The sequence below is a fragment of the Pholcus phalangioides genome, unplaced genomic scaffold, assembly GCF_987345545.1.
Source record: "Pholcus phalangioides strain wild (caught in Gottingen) unplaced genomic scaffold, Ppha-v1.0 ptg000009l_1, whole genome shotgun sequence".
NCBI classification, from domain to species: Eukaryota; Metazoa; Arthropoda; class Arachnida; order Araneae; family Pholcidae; genus Pholcus; species Pholcus phalangioides.
The window spans coordinates 37,129,779-37,147,246 of NW_028301602.1; the positions used below are offsets into that span (position 1 = coordinate 37,129,779).

At 32.3% G+C, this 17,468-nt stretch overlaps 1 protein-coding gene across 2 annotated transcripts in view; it reads right to left on the reverse strand.

The window, feature by feature from the left end:
* LOC149083010 (sodium-independent sulfate anion transporter-like) overlaps positions 1 to 17,468 on the reverse strand; it is a 33,151-nt gene that overhangs the window by 14,973 nt on the left and 710 nt on the right. For both annotated transcript variants that reach the window (XM_089236064.1, XM_089236065.1), the window contains exons 2-12: positions 15,957 to 16,204; positions 15,306 to 15,501; positions 14,120 to 14,205; positions 11,967 to 12,046; positions 11,179 to 11,233; positions 10,524 to 10,614; positions 9,433 to 9,626; positions 8,638 to 8,710; positions 5,140 to 5,184; positions 2,519 to 2,579; positions 767 to 822 (exon numbers count right to left, since the gene is read on the reverse strand). In XM_089236064.1, the coding sequence (XP_089092190.1) occupies positions 767 to 822; positions 2,519 to 2,579; positions 5,140 to 5,184; positions 8,638 to 8,710; positions 9,433 to 9,626; positions 10,524 to 10,614; positions 11,179 to 11,233; positions 11,967 to 12,046; positions 14,120 to 14,205; positions 15,306 to 15,501; positions 15,957 to 16,163 (1,144 nt within the window). In that variant the 5' untranslated portion in view covers positions 16,164 to 16,204. The remainder of the gene's footprint in view (positions 1 to 766; positions 823 to 2,518; positions 2,580 to 5,139; positions 5,185 to 8,637; positions 8,711 to 9,432; positions 9,627 to 10,523; positions 10,615 to 11,178; positions 11,234 to 11,966; positions 12,047 to 14,119; positions 14,206 to 15,305; positions 15,502 to 15,956; positions 16,205 to 17,468) is intronic.

A 17,468-nucleotide genomic window follows, 5' to 3' on the forward strand; every position in this document is an offset into this window, starting at 1 on the left:
CGTTTTTTCCGTCAAAAATGAACATTATATATTGGGTGGCCATTATTATTGAAAAGAATATGTACAGGATAGTTATATGAAAACATTTGAAACTCATCATATTGGTAGTTTTGACAGAACAGTTGATATAATGAAGTGTTTTCCAACTTTTTGGATGACAGACCCCAGTAAAGAAGATCAATGCACCGCAGACCCCCCATAGCATCTCAGAAGGTTAATTTAGAGATACCCCACCCTCCCATAAAATAAAAAATATATTGTTTTCTTATAATTTGCATATCACAAAAACTTGAATGAATTTTGCAGCATAAAATGTTTCATTCATGCAATGGTAGAAATTGAAAATAATCCTGCTGACCCCTTGCAAAGTACTTCTGGAAACATGCTGAAAAACACTGCTGTAATGCATGGTCATTATAATGAGTGTCAACTGTATAGAAAAGTGGTAGAAAAACTGTTTCAAGTGAGACATTGCTTGTAAAAATCAGAAATGAATTTCTTAATTTTTATACAAAAATTGTATTTGCTTTCTGAAAATGCCTATTAATATTTTTAAATGTTGATTGAGGAAAAAATATATACATATACACCACTTTAAAATTTGAAAATCTTTTATGCTGATGGTTTATGTACTGCTCATTTGCATGCACATTATTTTCCAAGCTACAGTAATGGGAAACTGTGGATACAGCAGCCGCCTACTGTAATATTATACATGAAAAGTTTTTTCCATAAAGAGTTTTAGATGTAATAATCAATAATGCACCTGAAACTATTCCACCTAATGGCGTTCTTACTCCACTACTGTTATTTATCACAGTTCTGGAAGGAAAAAAAAATTAACATTCTTTTTTTATATAAGAATTGAAAGAAAATAATACTATTGAAAACACATTTATTTCAACCTCATATATATATACACTGCTGGCCACCCAAATTGCAACACCAAGAAAGACAAGAGATATCGCAACAATATTTATTTTGTAGATAACATGTTGACCAAGCATCAAATGATTAAATTTATAGACTTCTGTGAAGTGTGGTTCCTGCCAAAATCAGTAGCCAGAGTAGCCGCCATTGTTGGAGATCACCGCTGCCGCAAGCCTCTGCATTAATTCAAAGAGACTTTGGATGTGTTCTTGGGGTACAGCAGACCAAGCAGCTACCACGCGTTGCCAAAGTTGATCTGGTGTGGCAGCTGGGGATGTAATCTGGGTCAATCGTTGAGCAACCATGGACCACATGTTTTCTATCGGCGAAAGATCCGGAGAGCGAGCTGGCCAGGGAAGCAATTCAATCTGGCGATTGACGAAGAACCTTTGGACAATGCGTGCCACGTGTGGTCGCGCATTATCCTGTTGAAATATGGCTGTGGGCAAGCCCTGAAGGTAAGGAAGGACAACTGGCTCCAACACCTCGGAGATGTAGCGCTGGCTTTTTAAAGTACCGGCAATGCGTACTAGAGGAGTGCGAGAGTGATATCCAATACCGCCCCATACCATAATACCCGGTGCAGGACCAGTGTGGCGATGCATAACGCAGCTGTTCAGCATCCTCTCTCCACGGTGTCTCCAGACTCGAATCCGACCATCGTGGTGTTGCAGACAGAAGCGTGACTTGTCAGTAAAGACAATTTCATTCCATTGTGCCGTCCACATCCTTCTTTCATCGCACCATTGGCGGCGGAGACGTCTGTGGTTCTGCGTCAAGGGTAGACGAAGCAATGGACGTCTTGCGGACAGACCACTCTGCTGTAAACGGCGTCGAATGGTACGCGCAGACACTGGATGATGCGGTACAGACTGAATGTGCTGTGCTATGGTTCGTGATGTGGCTGAGCGATCTGTCACTGCCATACGCACAATACGCCTGTCATCACGTGAAGTGGTGCACTGAGGTGGATGCGATCGAACACGTCGGTCCGTCGTACCCTCCTGCATCCAACGGTCACATATCCGCATTACAGTTGTTTGGTTTCGTTCAACACGACTACCGATTTCCCTGAAAGATAATCCACAATCTCGGTAGGCCACTATCCTTCCTCTGTCGAACTCGGATACTTGATTAAAAGATGATCGCTGTTTTCTACGAGGCATAATTGATCGTTTTTTTTGAAAAAACCACAAGAAAAACACAATTGCCGTACTTCAAATCGTCCAAATCTCCAAGCCTTAAATAGCGCTTTGAAGTGGCGCCACAGGCGCGCGTGATGTGCGTCTGCGCTGAAATTCTAATCATTTGCATATCTCACCTCTGCTAATGCATGTTGTAAATTTCATATTATTTGCAAGCTTCCTTCAGAGTGTTGCATTTACGGTGGCCAGCAGTGTATACATTATGTGTGCGTGTGTGTTACAATGAACAATATTAAGTAGGCTTACTTATGCATATTTGTGTTTTTTTTCTAGACGTATTTTCCAACTTCAGCCAAAGCTTTATTAAACTTTTCCATTTTATTAAGCAAATTCAAGTTAAAATTTAATACAATTCGAGTGAAAAGTAAATATTTTTTCTCTACCTAGAAAAACTTCCTGTAGCAGGATAGGAAGATACAAGGGAACCCATCAAATTCCCAATACCTAAAAAATAAGAGACATTACAAATTAAATAATAAACTGGAAAATTAAAACATTAGAAAGCAAATATCTTGATCAATGTTCCATTCAGTTGCAAAAGTTGCAGACTTTCAGAAAAAAAAAACTTCAATTTTTTTATATTTCATTTGAAAATATAAAAATGGTGAATTCACACATTAAATTAAACCAAGTCAATTGTCTCAAAACACATTCAACATCAAATAGTTATTTGGAATTAGGCACACTCAAAAAAAACAAAAATAAAACACAAGCAAACACATTAATCATATTCAAATTATTTCTACTTCAATGATAGGCGGAGATAGACTCGGAAGTCTGGGGGGTGGAAGGTCATTATTGCTGGGGGGGGGGGGCACGATGATGATGATGTCAATTCATACACAACATATACATTAGATCTGCCCACTCCCTTTTTGACGCTGGTATCTTCGCCCATGACTTCAATTAAAATATGTAATGATCTATTCCCAATGTAATACAGTACATTTAATTATAGGAAAATCTTGATGAATTGTTCCCACAATAACACTTTTTATTCATATAAACACTATTTAAATAGCATATGAAACAGCAACATACAGTCACACCTGCTAATGACCTCAAATTTTTATTATCAGGCTATGTTCATATGCTCCCATTCATATGTTCATTTGATCGTTTATAAAAAATAACTAATTTGGAGAAATTCAAATATTAATAAATTTTCAACTGGTTTTCAATCAAACATCATTGTTATTTTTTCATTGAGTTATTCCTGATCTGATCTACAATTCATGGTATCTGCAAATACTAAACTCTACAAAGTATTTCACCTTCATGGTTTTGGCTTTTATAAATGTAACTAGCTATAATACCCGGCGTTGCCCAGGTTTTCTTCAATGAGGCTTTTTTGGATACGGTGATATCTCCCTTTCTTTGAGGGGCATGCAAACCGTGTCTAAGTTCACCAATATGGCGACTTCCTGCACGACTCATGAAAGAAACAAATCTAGATTTAAAGAAACGTAAAAATAATTTTTTTTTTTTTTTTTGAGTACTAGGTATTTCAATTTCCCCCCCCCCCTTTTGAAGTTATCCATCTCTGCCTGTTTCTGCTTCAAAAAATGCTTAATTAAAGCTTAAAGCTGTGGAATTTTTTCGACATACTTTTTACGGGCTCATAATTAATTTTAAAACAACCTAAATTATATAAATTTATGCAGTTGAATATTAAAAGACAATACAGAGACATTAATTTTTATGCTTGAGAAGATATAAATAAAAAGTTGAAATCAATGTTATTGCATGGATATCCAACTTGAAAGTAGGTCCGGCTAATTACTTCATATTTAATTTTCTGGGCTTCGTATATCTCTAAGCAAACTCAATATCTCAAAAATTGAGTATTTAATACAATTTTTGAAATTATTGATGTGACAAAAAACCCCACCAAATTTCTGAATTTCTACATTAAAATCGGCAATTTTAACACTGATTTCTATGAGGATTACCCTTTTCCTGACCCTCAAAGCGTTGCTGATGATTATGATGTCCTTCAAAAACCTCATTACTGGGAGTATTGAAAATGTGGCAAACCTTTATAAAGGCATAAATATTATACATATACTGACAGTGTTGAAGAAATGACAAACCATTGTAAAGGCATATACATGTCTTAAACGCATTGCTAGGGAACCACGATAACAAAAGTAAACGTTCGGAAAGTGATTGTTAAGGCCCAAAAACCATTGTTGCCCTATGGTTTTTTGGCCATTTGGGGCATTTGCCCTGCTCTGACAAAACTTTAAAGTAGCCTATCATTTAAGTCGGGTTCCATTTGGTATATATGCAAAATTTGGCGAGGATCGATCTAAAATTGTAGATTTGTACAGAGAACACACACACAGACAGAAAATCAATTTTATACATATAAATATGTCACTTGGGGGATGATTTCAGTAATTGCAGAATCCTCTTTGCTTTATTATTTACTATTTCAAATTACATTTTACTAACAAAGATCACGTAAGGATGTTTTTCCTCAGAATCTGACCACCAAAATAGTCATATTGCCCATTTGCTACTCATTAGACATTGATAATTTTTCTGCTATCATGTATAATAATGCTTTAGAGCAAAAGGTTAATTGCATTGCTTCAAAAACTGAAGCTATATAGTGAATTTAAATATAAAAAAAACCCTATATAAAAGCACATATGTTTGACAATGTTTTCAGTAATTCAATGAATTTCAATTAAATCTATAACATCTTTTAAGTTTTTTACATATTTTACTATTTTGATTTCCCTTTATTAAAAAAAGTATCATAATATTAAAAATTTAGAATTTTTCAAGCATATTCAGAATATTTTTTTTACATAATTAAGTTATGTTTAGTTTTGGCCATACACATCAATTTTCAAGTCAGCACAGATATAATAAATTCACATCTAACAAATATTTCTATGGCGGGTCTCACTGTATCATAAAATATTCAGAGAACTAATTCATTTATTTCATCTTCAAGTACGATAATCAAATTAAATTTTCAAAATGAACTTACCTAAAGCAATCATTTCTCTGGTAGCATCAAGTTTTGTGCCTCTAGCTGTTTGAAATTACAACTATTGTTAAAACGATGATCAGTTAAAAAACAAACACTAAATTTATTAAAGAATATTGAAATGGTTTTTAATTTCTTAGCCAATCATTTTTCTTAACTACAGCAATAAGATAATACAAATCACAAGAAAATTAAAAAATTACACTAGTTCGACTAATCCACAAGATTCAATTGATTGCAACTCATTAAAACTGATACAATGCATATGAATGTTGGATATCAGGGCCGTCATTTCAACTTTTTCTCGGGGGGGGGGGGGGGGGGGGGGCAAAGAGCATGTACTAAAGGTACGCATATATATATATTTACACCATTTGTAGTGTATTTTCAAAAGCCGGGAGGGGGGGGGCAACGGCCCTACTTCCCCCCCCCCCCCTAAATGACGGGCCTGTTGGATATATTTTGTAAAAAAATCTGTATGCACCAGTTTTCAAAATTTGTGTTATTATGAATAAACTGGTATAAATACCCAGCACGTCTGGTTTTTCATTATACTTTGAGTATTAAAGAAGTGGCAAACTATTCCAAGGGTATAAATGTGTTTTTAAATTGTTAGAAAAACATTACTTTTTGTAACTTTTGGCAATGATCGTAAATATTCATAAAGTTCTGTTCAATCGAAATTGAAGCTATATAGTGAATTTAAATATTAAAAAAAAAACAATATAAAAACACATACGTTTGAAGTTTTCAGTAATTTAAAGGATTTCATTTTTATATTTATAACCCTCCAATTTTTTAAATATTTTATTATTCTGATTTTTATTGGTTAAAAAAAATATCAAGCTGTATTGAGCAATGGATCTGTATCCAATACTTATGCAGATGATCAGAAAACAATGGGCTGTACTTGTTCAATACAAGACCACAAAGCATGTTCAAAATCAATATAGCACAATGCCTAAAATACAATATTGTTATTGTCAGTTGCACTAAAAACCACCCAATACAGGGAAATGTTCAAAATACAGATATATCTAACATGACAGGTTTTTCTGCAACTGGTTTTACTGCACTATAATGACAACTGTCACGAACATAAAAGGAACTGTGTTTTTGAGATCGTGTATTACCTTTCTTCATGTGTACAAACACATTGTAAAATAGTTCTTATTTTCATGAAATTCTGCTTCTCAATCCGAAGCACTATATTTAATTACCATAAATATTATAAGAGTGATATTCTAAGGCTGGGGTTACACTATATATAAAAGTTTCATGAAAGTTATTTTATAAAACTTGAAAAATGCAGACAATAAGCTGATCGATGACATTTGCTCCAATGTAACTGATAAGCTTATTGGTTGCATTTTTCAAGTTTTATAAAAGAACTTTCTAAAACTTTTATCGTCTAACCCTAGCCTAAGAGATGTATAAAATGAGCTATTCACAAAATTTTTTTAGAAAAGAGCCACATAAATAAAGCTGCAGCAATACTACTATCTGTTTAATGAAAATGCAATTTACCATTCCTGCAAAATCCTTAAAAAAGGAAAAAGCAAGCGTTATTGGATAGGTTCCTTACTAGGATACACATTACTAGTCAATTTTGAAGTTCCAGAATTTACAGTCGCACTCCATTAATGTTTGCATATATGCTCTTCTAAAGATTTTACAATTTTTTTCGAAGAGTGGGAGAGCATTATTTATTCCTCCTCCTGTTTTTTCATATGCTGTCTGTAAATCCCCTGCCTTTCTCTAGGCATTTGGTTAGACATTTAATAAACACACAAAAAATAAAGAAAAAGACCATGCAGGGGCCACTTGCTTTACACAATTAATTGCTTTCATCAAATAATTGTGTAAGCCAAAACTATGTAAAGGGAGTTGAATTAAACATGTGGAAATTAGAGAAGAGGAGTTTTCTTCAGAAGAAAGAAAAAATTCAACTCGGGCAGAAAATTCATTTTTGCAAATGAATTGATTATTCAAAGCATTAATAGGAAAGCTAGAGAATTTTAAATATCACTCGGAAGTATGGCAATTCTACTCCCATTTTCTCCAATTAAATTGACAATATGTTACCAAAAGGTATTCATTAGTGAGCTTTGGTTAGTTGGATTTCAGTGTTTCATCCACATTTGTCGTATACATCTTCAAATCAAACAACTTTAATTTGCAAGCTCATTTTTAGAGTTAAAATCAATTGGTAATTTCATAATAATTTCCACTTAAAATTTGGACACCCGAAGTAAGGAATCTTATGTGAATACCTTCTTAAAATTCCTTTCTAATCCATATTCTTCTTTAAAATAATTAATATCTACCTTAATTTCCAATAATTTAGATTAAAAAATAAACTCAAACTGAGCAATGCTAATTTAATCACATTCACATACTGAACAAATCACCAATTAAACAAAAACCAAAAAAGAGCCAGGTTTTTTTTAGGTCTCACTTCTCTTTGTATAATTTTCTGTATCTGTTATTTTTCTATTCATTTTTTTTATAGCCTTGATCATATTAACCAACAAGAGCAAAAAAAATTCAGAGTACATAGTACAAGAAAACATACAGTAGAACTTGGTTAATTTGAATTTTGAATAATTCAAACTTTTACGAACTTCCCTCCAGTTTTCTATCTAATTTAATGTTAAAATTTCTTGTTCAATTCAAATTTTTCTAGAATGTTCTGGATAATTTGAAGTTGGAGGGGAAAAAAATCATGATTTTTATACAAACAAATTTAGTTTGTAAAAATTCCACAAGAAGTCTGACTTTACTTAAAATAAAAGTTTGAAAATTCTGTTTTTCTCTATTGTTTCTTTAATAATTTAATGCCCATTTCAACATTGTTCAGCTGGTATGCATACAGAATGTGTACCCACTTAATACCGATTATGCTTCTTAAAGATCAAGGTGCACCATTCAAAATCTGAATCTTTACATCGTCATTAAAAGTATGGAAAGCATTGGAATGTACAAACTGTAATACGTTAATGAAAGTATAATTCCTTGATACCATAAGAATGATTAGCAAAATTTGGGAAAAAAATTTGAAACAGGTGATCATGAACTGTTTTCGTAAATCAGGCTTTGAGCATGGTCAAGAAATTCTGCAGTGATGTTGATTCAAGAACAGTGGAATAATGTAGCAGCTAAAATTAACTATTTTAATTATAAATTATTAAAAGTTTTGAAGCAGTTTCATAACCAATGATGAAATTACAAAACTTGGTTGTTATCCTATGTGAATATAGATGATTAAGTTGCACACACACAATTTGAAATCATTTCAGAGATCCAGGATAAATTAATTGGATAATTTGAATTTTGGATAAGTCAAACATTTTTCCAGTGACTTTGGACTTCGAATTAACCTGTACCAATATATAATCAAAGCAAAAAAAAGGATAAATTTATTAATTATTCAAATTAGGAAAATAAAAAACACGACACTAATTAGAAATGTTTTCAGATTGATTTGAAAAAGCTTACAAAACACTTTTGCAATGGCAATTGCTTCCAGTAGAGACAGAAATGGAATCACTATTGCGCCAGCACCCAAGTCCTGAAGAAAATGAAACATTTATAAAGAGCATATATTATTTTTTGTGCTTTACCAGATTATATAATATTAATAATCAAGATCAGTTCTAACTCAAAACCAATGGTTTCTTAAGTAATGGAACATTAATGTACACCTAGTATGTATTACAGCAGAATACACTCGAATCCTCTTCCCTTTTCTGACTCCATAAAGAGCAAAATTTCGAAACCATTGTACTAAACTAATTCCAGACATCCATTTAACTCAATTTAAGTACTCAGTTTTTACATTTGAAAATTTACTAAAAAGAACTCTTCAATTTCTGTCTAAATTTTGCAATACTCTAGTATAAAAAGTTATCAAGTCCTCTAAGTCTTAATTAAAAGAAAAATGATACTGCTGCACATTTTCACTGCTCATGATGACATTAGCCTCAAAGTCAAGGGCAATTGTAGTAATGAGCAGCTAAGTTAAGAAGCTGTCCATTACACAGTCATGGCTATGCTCTGAGGAAGGAGAGTATCACTGCATCTGTAGTGTAATGATCTAGTACACTGGCTCAAATTGGGGGGGGGGGAAAGAGGCTGATGGTTCGATTTTCCCAGAGCCGTGTAGAATTTCCTTCGTATCAAGTTATCTGCGATTAGCACCATTGGTTCTTTTATAGAGACCAATATTCTTTGAACAAAGAATGGAATGATATATATATATATATATATATATATATATATATATAAAATTACCTGCAATATATACAAAGTGCTTTTGATAACCGTAGAGTTTGTTTCATCTGAACTATATGAAACAGTCAGTGATGGAAATGCAAATGGAGGAAGACCCGCTTCTACGTGTTCCGTTAGTGTAAAAGAATCCTTTCCAGCCGAAAGGAAAGCAGATGCTATGATAGAGCACATTATCACCATCACTGCATTGCGAGCTAAGGAATGAAATAAATTTCATCACATACATATTTAAAATGTTTATCCTGTTAATATAAAAAATGAAATGAAAAATTAACTACTAGCACTGCTTAAAAAAATCTTGTACAGGCTTCATTTTTTTTTATTCGAAAGAAATATACATTTACTCATGAATCATTATCTTAAGACAAGAGAGTACTGTAGTATATAATTTTTCAAGAAGTCTGTTTCTTTTTCAAGTTAGTTTTCATCAAGACTTACAATATTACATTGATCGTATATATATTATGAAAGTTTTTTAATCCTCACACCAGCCTTGATAAGATGTCTTGCTAAATTGGATGCTTGGTATTTTGGCACTGGCCTGATATCTTGCCTCTTTGAAAACCTCTCTTTTAAGCAATGAATAGATCAAAAATTTTGCAAAGCTGACTTCTTGATAGAATATTTTTTCTCCGGAAAGGTATTTTGAAAGTAACAAAAAAGTATTACAAAAGTTTACTCCATGGAAAAATATGTGGCATTTTACAGGGGGTCCAGTGATTTTCCTACTCTGCCATTTCTAACACAGATTAATGAAATCAATTATGCTGGGGTAAAGGGTTAAGTATTCGAGTAACTTTTCAAAATTTATGTACTCCAAAAAACTTTAAAAAGAGAAAAATATTTTTTAACAAATTTCTGAGTAATTTTTTTCTAAACAGGTAATTTATAATTCTACAAATATTCGAATTATAGGTTCGAATTCTTAGGCACATGTTTGCATTAAAATATATCGTTTTCAATAAAAGTCATAAAAAAATTCTTCTGTTTTCTCTCTAGCATACTTATTATTCCACTGGTTTTGTTTGATGATTTATTTTAATGCCAACAAACAATTAATTTGTGTATTAATAATAAAAATATAATTTTACCTGTTGCAAAAGACCACCACACTGTTGTACAAAATCTTTGAAATTGACTAGGCACTTTTGTACACTTTAAGCAATCAATATCTTTGAACTTCTGAAAACCCACAATAACACATCAAAATTTACTGACAACAGCACTATTCATGTATACTTTGTACATTTTCATTCTGGGTTAACAAAACATAAAATAAAACTTTTTAATGGAAGTTATTTCAGTAAATAATTTTTTATTGCTGTTCATATCAAGTATGATTTAAATAAATTGGCAGATATTAAAATTTTTATGTGGTAATCAGAGTGTGTCAGATATAAAAAAGTATAATTTTTTTTCAGAGTATAGCAAAAACTATTTTTCAGAGTATAAAAAAATACAATCCCATAATATGAACACATTTCCTTCATTGACAGATTTACAAGAAATTACTTTCAGATTATAGTATATTTTTCCAAAAGAGAAGGTATTTTCCTTATATCTTCATCATACTCAACTGTATGTTTCAGAACTGTACTTTAAAATAAGATTAATTTAAATTAATTTAAATTAATTTAAAATAAGATAATTTAATCAATAAGAAAATTCTCTTTAATGGGATTGCCATCAAAATGTAACAATATAAAAACATAAACGAAAAAAGAGCAAAATAGAAAGAAAACTTACTTTTAATAGCAGCAAAGACATTATTGCAAAGATCCCCATGGACATATCATAATAGCTGCAAGTAATAGTGTATGAAACAATCGATACATAAAAAATAAAACAGGTCTGAAAGCATTAATCAGTTTTTGAACTAAAGAATAGATTTCTGAAGTAAAATTTATGAAATCAGACAAGATAATATTATTGAACATCATTGTCTGGCTGAAAGTGCTAGCTCATTGCTAAATATTCAAACTAGATTTTGATAAATCCATTAAAAAAACTTTCAAATTTACAGTCTATGGAACACTTTTCATGCTCCAAAACAATTAAAATAGTATATCATTCTATCTGAATTGCTTTTTAGCATGTTCATTACGTCAAAGAAAATATTTTGATACATAGGTGCAATTAAGATTACAAAAAGCCACAAATTTTGAATGGATAGCAAGCTCACCACACCCTGACGAAAAATTCTTTACATTCCAATTGTATTCTAAAACTTGATTCTGACCACTGCGTTTTATTTCCTACTCATTCAGAATTTAATAAAAATATGAAGACAATTTAACCAATAAATCTGACTTTACAAAGCTACCTTTTTGTGTTTATTAATGGCAGAATTTAGTTTAAAAATTTAATTCTGGTCACTTAATGTTCTGAAAATACAATTAAAAATTACTTAATTTAAAAAACTGATTTAAATTTTCATACATAATGAAAAAGAATATCATATTTTGGTCATGCTTAGCAAGGAGCTACTGGCAAATTGAAATACATAAATTTGAAGAAATACAAAATCTGCATACTTTGTATACTGCAAGTTTGTAAATAGCTTGTGAACATTTTGAATAAAACTTCGTGAAGTAAAATTTAGACCAAGCAAGCCCTGAAATGCCGAAGAAAAAATAATTCTTAAAATAATTTTCATTCAATCAGGAAATAAAAAAAAAATCATATTGTACATAACTTGAACTATAATAAGAGTTTTGAGAGAGTGTCTGCTTTTACAACTGCTACTTCTTTGACTTTTATTTTAGCTTCTTGCGATAAAATGTTATAATTCATTGTTTCCCTCTGCGAATCCTTGGAATTAATTTGGTTTACTTCATCAGTCTTTCAAATGATGAAATAAATTCCATCAGTAACATCACATCTTGGACATTCATTTTGTCAAGACTTGTCTCTTTCTAAAGTGTGTGTGTTATGATATTGCAATATGTGCTTTATAGTAAATTTCCCAATTCTTGAACAAGTTGTAAAATACTGTGTTCTTCAGAAGTTACCTGTATTATACTCAGTATTTTTCCTCCCTTAGGATATGCAATGATATGCAGTATCAGCAACTTATTTCAATGTTGGAAGTTGCTGTACAGACATCTTCATTGTCAGAATCTCACTGTTTTCCCAAAAAAAAAGAAAAGAAAGAATGTTCTGACAAGTGATTTCAGAAGATTCATTAAAAAAAAGCTAGATGGATTCAATCTATATATATAAAATTGATTTTCTGTGTGTTCTCTATACAAATCTACAATTTTAGATCGATCATCATCAAATTTAGAATATATACAAAACGGGACCCGACTTAAACGATATAGACTAATTTAAAATTTCGTCAGAGCAGGGCAGATGCCCCAAATAGACAAAAAACTGTCTGGCACCAATGGTTTATCTGCCTAAACAATCACTTTCGGAATATTAACTTCGGTTACAAGTGGCTCTCTAGCAATGCGTTTCCGACATGCATACGCCTTTACAATGCTGCTTTACAATCACTTCTTACAATGCCTTTACAATCACTTCTTACAATGCCTTTACAATCACTTCTTTAATGCTGCCAGTGTATGCAAAATCGTTTACGCCTTTATAACAGTTTGCCACTTTTTCAATCCTCCCAGTAATGAGGCTTTTTGAATAGACACCATAATCATCATCAGCATTGCTTTGAAGGTCAGGCAAAGGATGATCCCATAGAAATCAGTGTTAAAATTGCCAATTTTACTGTCAAAATGCAGAAATTTAGTGGGATTTTCCATCACATCAATAATTTTAAAATTATGAATTCATATATATATATATATATATATATATATATATATATATATATATATATATATATATATATAGTTAAAAGTATAGAGAACGCACACAGAGAATCAATTATGTATATATATATATATATATACATAATTGATTCTCTGTGTGCGTTCTCTATACAAATCTGCAATTTTAGACTACTACTACTAAACCAGACATGCACCTCGTCCATATTCCTCTGCGAAACCTCTAACGAATTGGTACATGTTGGAATGTGTGTGTGTGTACGTATAGTGAACCTACTGTGAAGTTTGTTTCCGTGTAATGCTGTCATCTGCAACCAATTTGTTAAACTATGCGTTTTTTCTTCAACTCATAGAGTGTGAAGCGTAATGAATGAATAATTATAGCATTGTAGGCCTGTCTCTGCGGCGAGACTTTTTAACGGGGAGATCGGCTCACATTTGCGCCTCGAAGTTGGGAACTGCAGAAAACCAACTTCAGCCGATCACTAGTGCAGTGACGGTGGGGTTTGAATCCGGATCCTCGCGATGCGAGTCTGTCACCATGACCACTAGATTACCACAGTGGCATTTTGGATTGATCGTCCCCAAATTTTGCATATATACCAAACGGGGCCCGACTTGAACGATAGGCAACTTTAAAAGTTTGTCATAGCTGGGCAGATGCCCGAAATGGGTAGAAAAACTTTGGGGGGGGGTGCACAACTGGCAACAATGGTTTCCCGGCCTCAACAATCACTCTTGGAATGTTTACTTATATGCCTTTATAATGGTTTGTCACTTTTTCAATCCTCTCAGTAATTGAAGAAAACCCGGGCAGCGCCAGGTATTATAGCTAGTTGTAAATAAAGTTCCTACATAGACCTAGAATGTTTGTGGGCACAATACGGAATTCAACTAACCTTTAACTGGCTTGTAGCAATAATTATAGCGGCAGCAGAAGTAAAACCACTGAGAACAGCAGCAGAAATAAAATTGACTAAAAATCCTAAAACAAAAAAAATATAATTTTAATTTTTAAATTCTATTTTAAAAGTAAGACATTTGGATTTTTTTCCTGGAAATATTCATTACACCAAAAAGTTATCTTGATACATGTATGTAATCAACATTTTGAAAATTCATCAATTTTAATAGATAGTTAACTCATCTTACAGTTAACACAGAAAAGTCTTAACATAGAAAAAAATATTATAAAACCTTCTCTGCGATCACTATATATCAAAGCTAGACAAATCCCAGTTTCCAGGTTGCCATGGTGACTAAAAAATTGTTATTAATGCCTAAAATTTTCTTTGTATAGTAACTAAATTGCAGACTGAAAGCAGCACAAAATGTTTGGAATTTATAGCAGCATATCTGCCAATATGAAAGAGGGTCACTATACTCTGAAAATATCAAATGAAGACCTTTTTATTCGAGTAAAAATGTTTTTGGCACCTAAAAAAATTGTTCTAGCACCTAGATTTTCTTGCGATTTATCCAGCTCTGCTATATACAAATGTTTCGTTTTCCTGCTCATCCAAAATTTCCAGAATGAATTAAGTGAATAAGAATAATTTAAAATTTATCAATTTGGTTTTAGAAATAATTTTTAAAAAATAATTCCAGTTGGTGAGTGTTTTAAAGATAATTATGATTTCATTTAAAAAACTTGAGCTATTTCAACTTTTTCTAATGATGAATAAATTAAAACAAATATATAGGCTATTGTGTTCATTATACAGTACTTCTTTTTTGTTGATAGAATTTAACAAACTATACAAATCTAAATGTTTTATTTACATTCGTTGACCTTATTTGAAAGTAGGAATGTGTGAAAGTTCTGACAAGCAATTTTCGGGAATACATTAAAAAACCAGATTTTTTCAATTTTAGATAAAGTTATCTATGAATAATTTTACCTATAATAATGCTTGATTTTTAATAAAAATTTTTCTTGTACTTTGTGAATCAAAATTATTAACGTCATGAAAACACTACCAATTTAAGCAATTGGTTGGAACAGAAAAATAAAAAATCCTCAAGAGACTTATTGTATGACAAAAACATCCAAAATTGGGATAAAAACTATATGAGATACCATACCTAAGTTAAAAATTCCAAAAAGCAGTTGTATGATACCACAAAGAAACGTAAGTATGACAGCATACTCGAAACCGCCAAGTTGCACATAATGAGCAGTCATAAGTGCCATGACAGCTGTAGGACCAATAACAAGATCTTTACAGGTTCCAAATACAGCATACATGAAACTCCCCATAAATGCTGTGTAGAGTCCATGCTAAAAAAAACATGACGTTAAATTAATATATAAATATTTAGCTGTTTAGAGGCTGCTGTATTCTTATAAAAAAATTAATGTTTTGGTAAAATTTTTTTTTGGATTAAGTAATTTTGGAAAAAAAATGTTTGATTTTAGTACCCAATCTAATTAGAATCTATTGGCTATCTTGTAAAAAAAAATTAGCCTAGTTGCACGAAAGAGAAAAGTACGGGTGAAGGCAATAAAAGTATTAACTTTTTTTTAGTTAGACCTATCTTTATTTGAATAGAGAAATTTTCAGTTTGCTATAGCTGTATTAGGAAATTCAGTGAGACTGGAAATTTCATTTGTTTCATGAAGTGCTTTGTAATAAGGGGTTTTACATGATCAAACTAAAACAACTGATCAACTACACTTAGATTATATCATGAAGTATGATTTTTTTTTTTTTTTAATTATCAATTTGTACATACCTGAGCCGGTAATCCAGCTAGATGTGCTAAAGCCAATCCTTGAGGAACAACTGTCAAGCCAACAGTAAATCCAGCGATGAAATCTCCTTTGAAATCCTCACAGGTATAGTTAGGTAACCATACTAATATTGGGAACCATCTCTTCAATGCAGCTTTCCAATACTGTTGTGATGAGCATTGACTGGTAGAAAAATCTAATTTAGGCATCTTCTACATTCAGCATTCCCACTCATTTCCAGGTTTATTCACTAAAAAAAAAAAATATGACATTAATGACAAATTTAAATGGTTTAAAAAAAAACTAAACTTTAAAAAAAATTCAGTTGATCTTTAATTTTACTTGCTTTAATATTTTTTATGTTTCCCGTCATTCATCTCATTACTACCTACTATGGACAAGATTATACAATACCTAAATTGTATATTTTGATAGATTGGTTAAAGATGACAACAACTCAAAAAATTGAATTTTTGGGTTATGCGCACCATGAGAACGATAGAAAAAATCCTCTAAATATCCCCCATGACACCCCCAACTCCAAAAACTCTGCTTATACCCTCCCCACTGCAATTTAATGTGAGCCATCGATTCCCACTGAGTTTGATAAAAAGGGAATCTTTTAAATGTCGATATCTCAAAACACAGAATTTTGAGTTATTGCCGTCTTGAACCAGCCCATTGTTTTTCATGGCAAGGAGCACTACCAGATAATTTATGAGCTGGGCCAAGCACTCATTTTTGTGTCTCTGTATAGTGTAGTGTATGAGCAGTTTAAGGGTAAATTTGACTCCCCCTTTCTATTTGGCAACACATTAAATGGGAAATCTCAATGAATTAGTAAGAGTTGAACACAAAAGTGAGTCGCGTGGGGTCATTTTGACACCACATTGCTAAGCATGCCACTCCCTTGAGAAATGCATCTAGTACATCCTGTTATCAGTACCTTTCAAGCTGGTTGTTTACACGTGTTTGACAAATTTATGAAGTTATTTCATTTTTTCATTCATCAAAGTTTCTGTGGGGTCATAATGACCCCAACTCACCATTCGCGTAAGACTCGTATCTGGCAGCCATAATGTTGAGAAGAAATAGTGTTTCGGAAGAGCGCCAATTTTCTTGATAAACATCGGATATTCGAGATGAGCATGAGGATAGTGTTGTTAGTGAACTGTTATGTGTTTTCTTGCCGGGTGCTGGCACCTGTCTTCCAAATTTGAAAGCAGATAAATTGGTTGGTGGTTTTATTTTGCGTGGGTCATGCATGTTTTTTTTTTAATGTTGTAGGCCTAATTGGTCTCTGTGGGGGAAGACTTTTTTAAATGAGAGATTGGCTCGTATTCATGGCTCAAAGTTGGAAAACCCAGAAAACCAACTCCAGCTGACCACCACTATGCTATCAGTGGGGACCAAATCTACATCATCCCAATGCGAGAGAGAGTCAATGCCCATATGACTGCATAGTTGACTTGGAAAACCTGTACCCTCTGTAAAATATGAAATAAAACACTTTT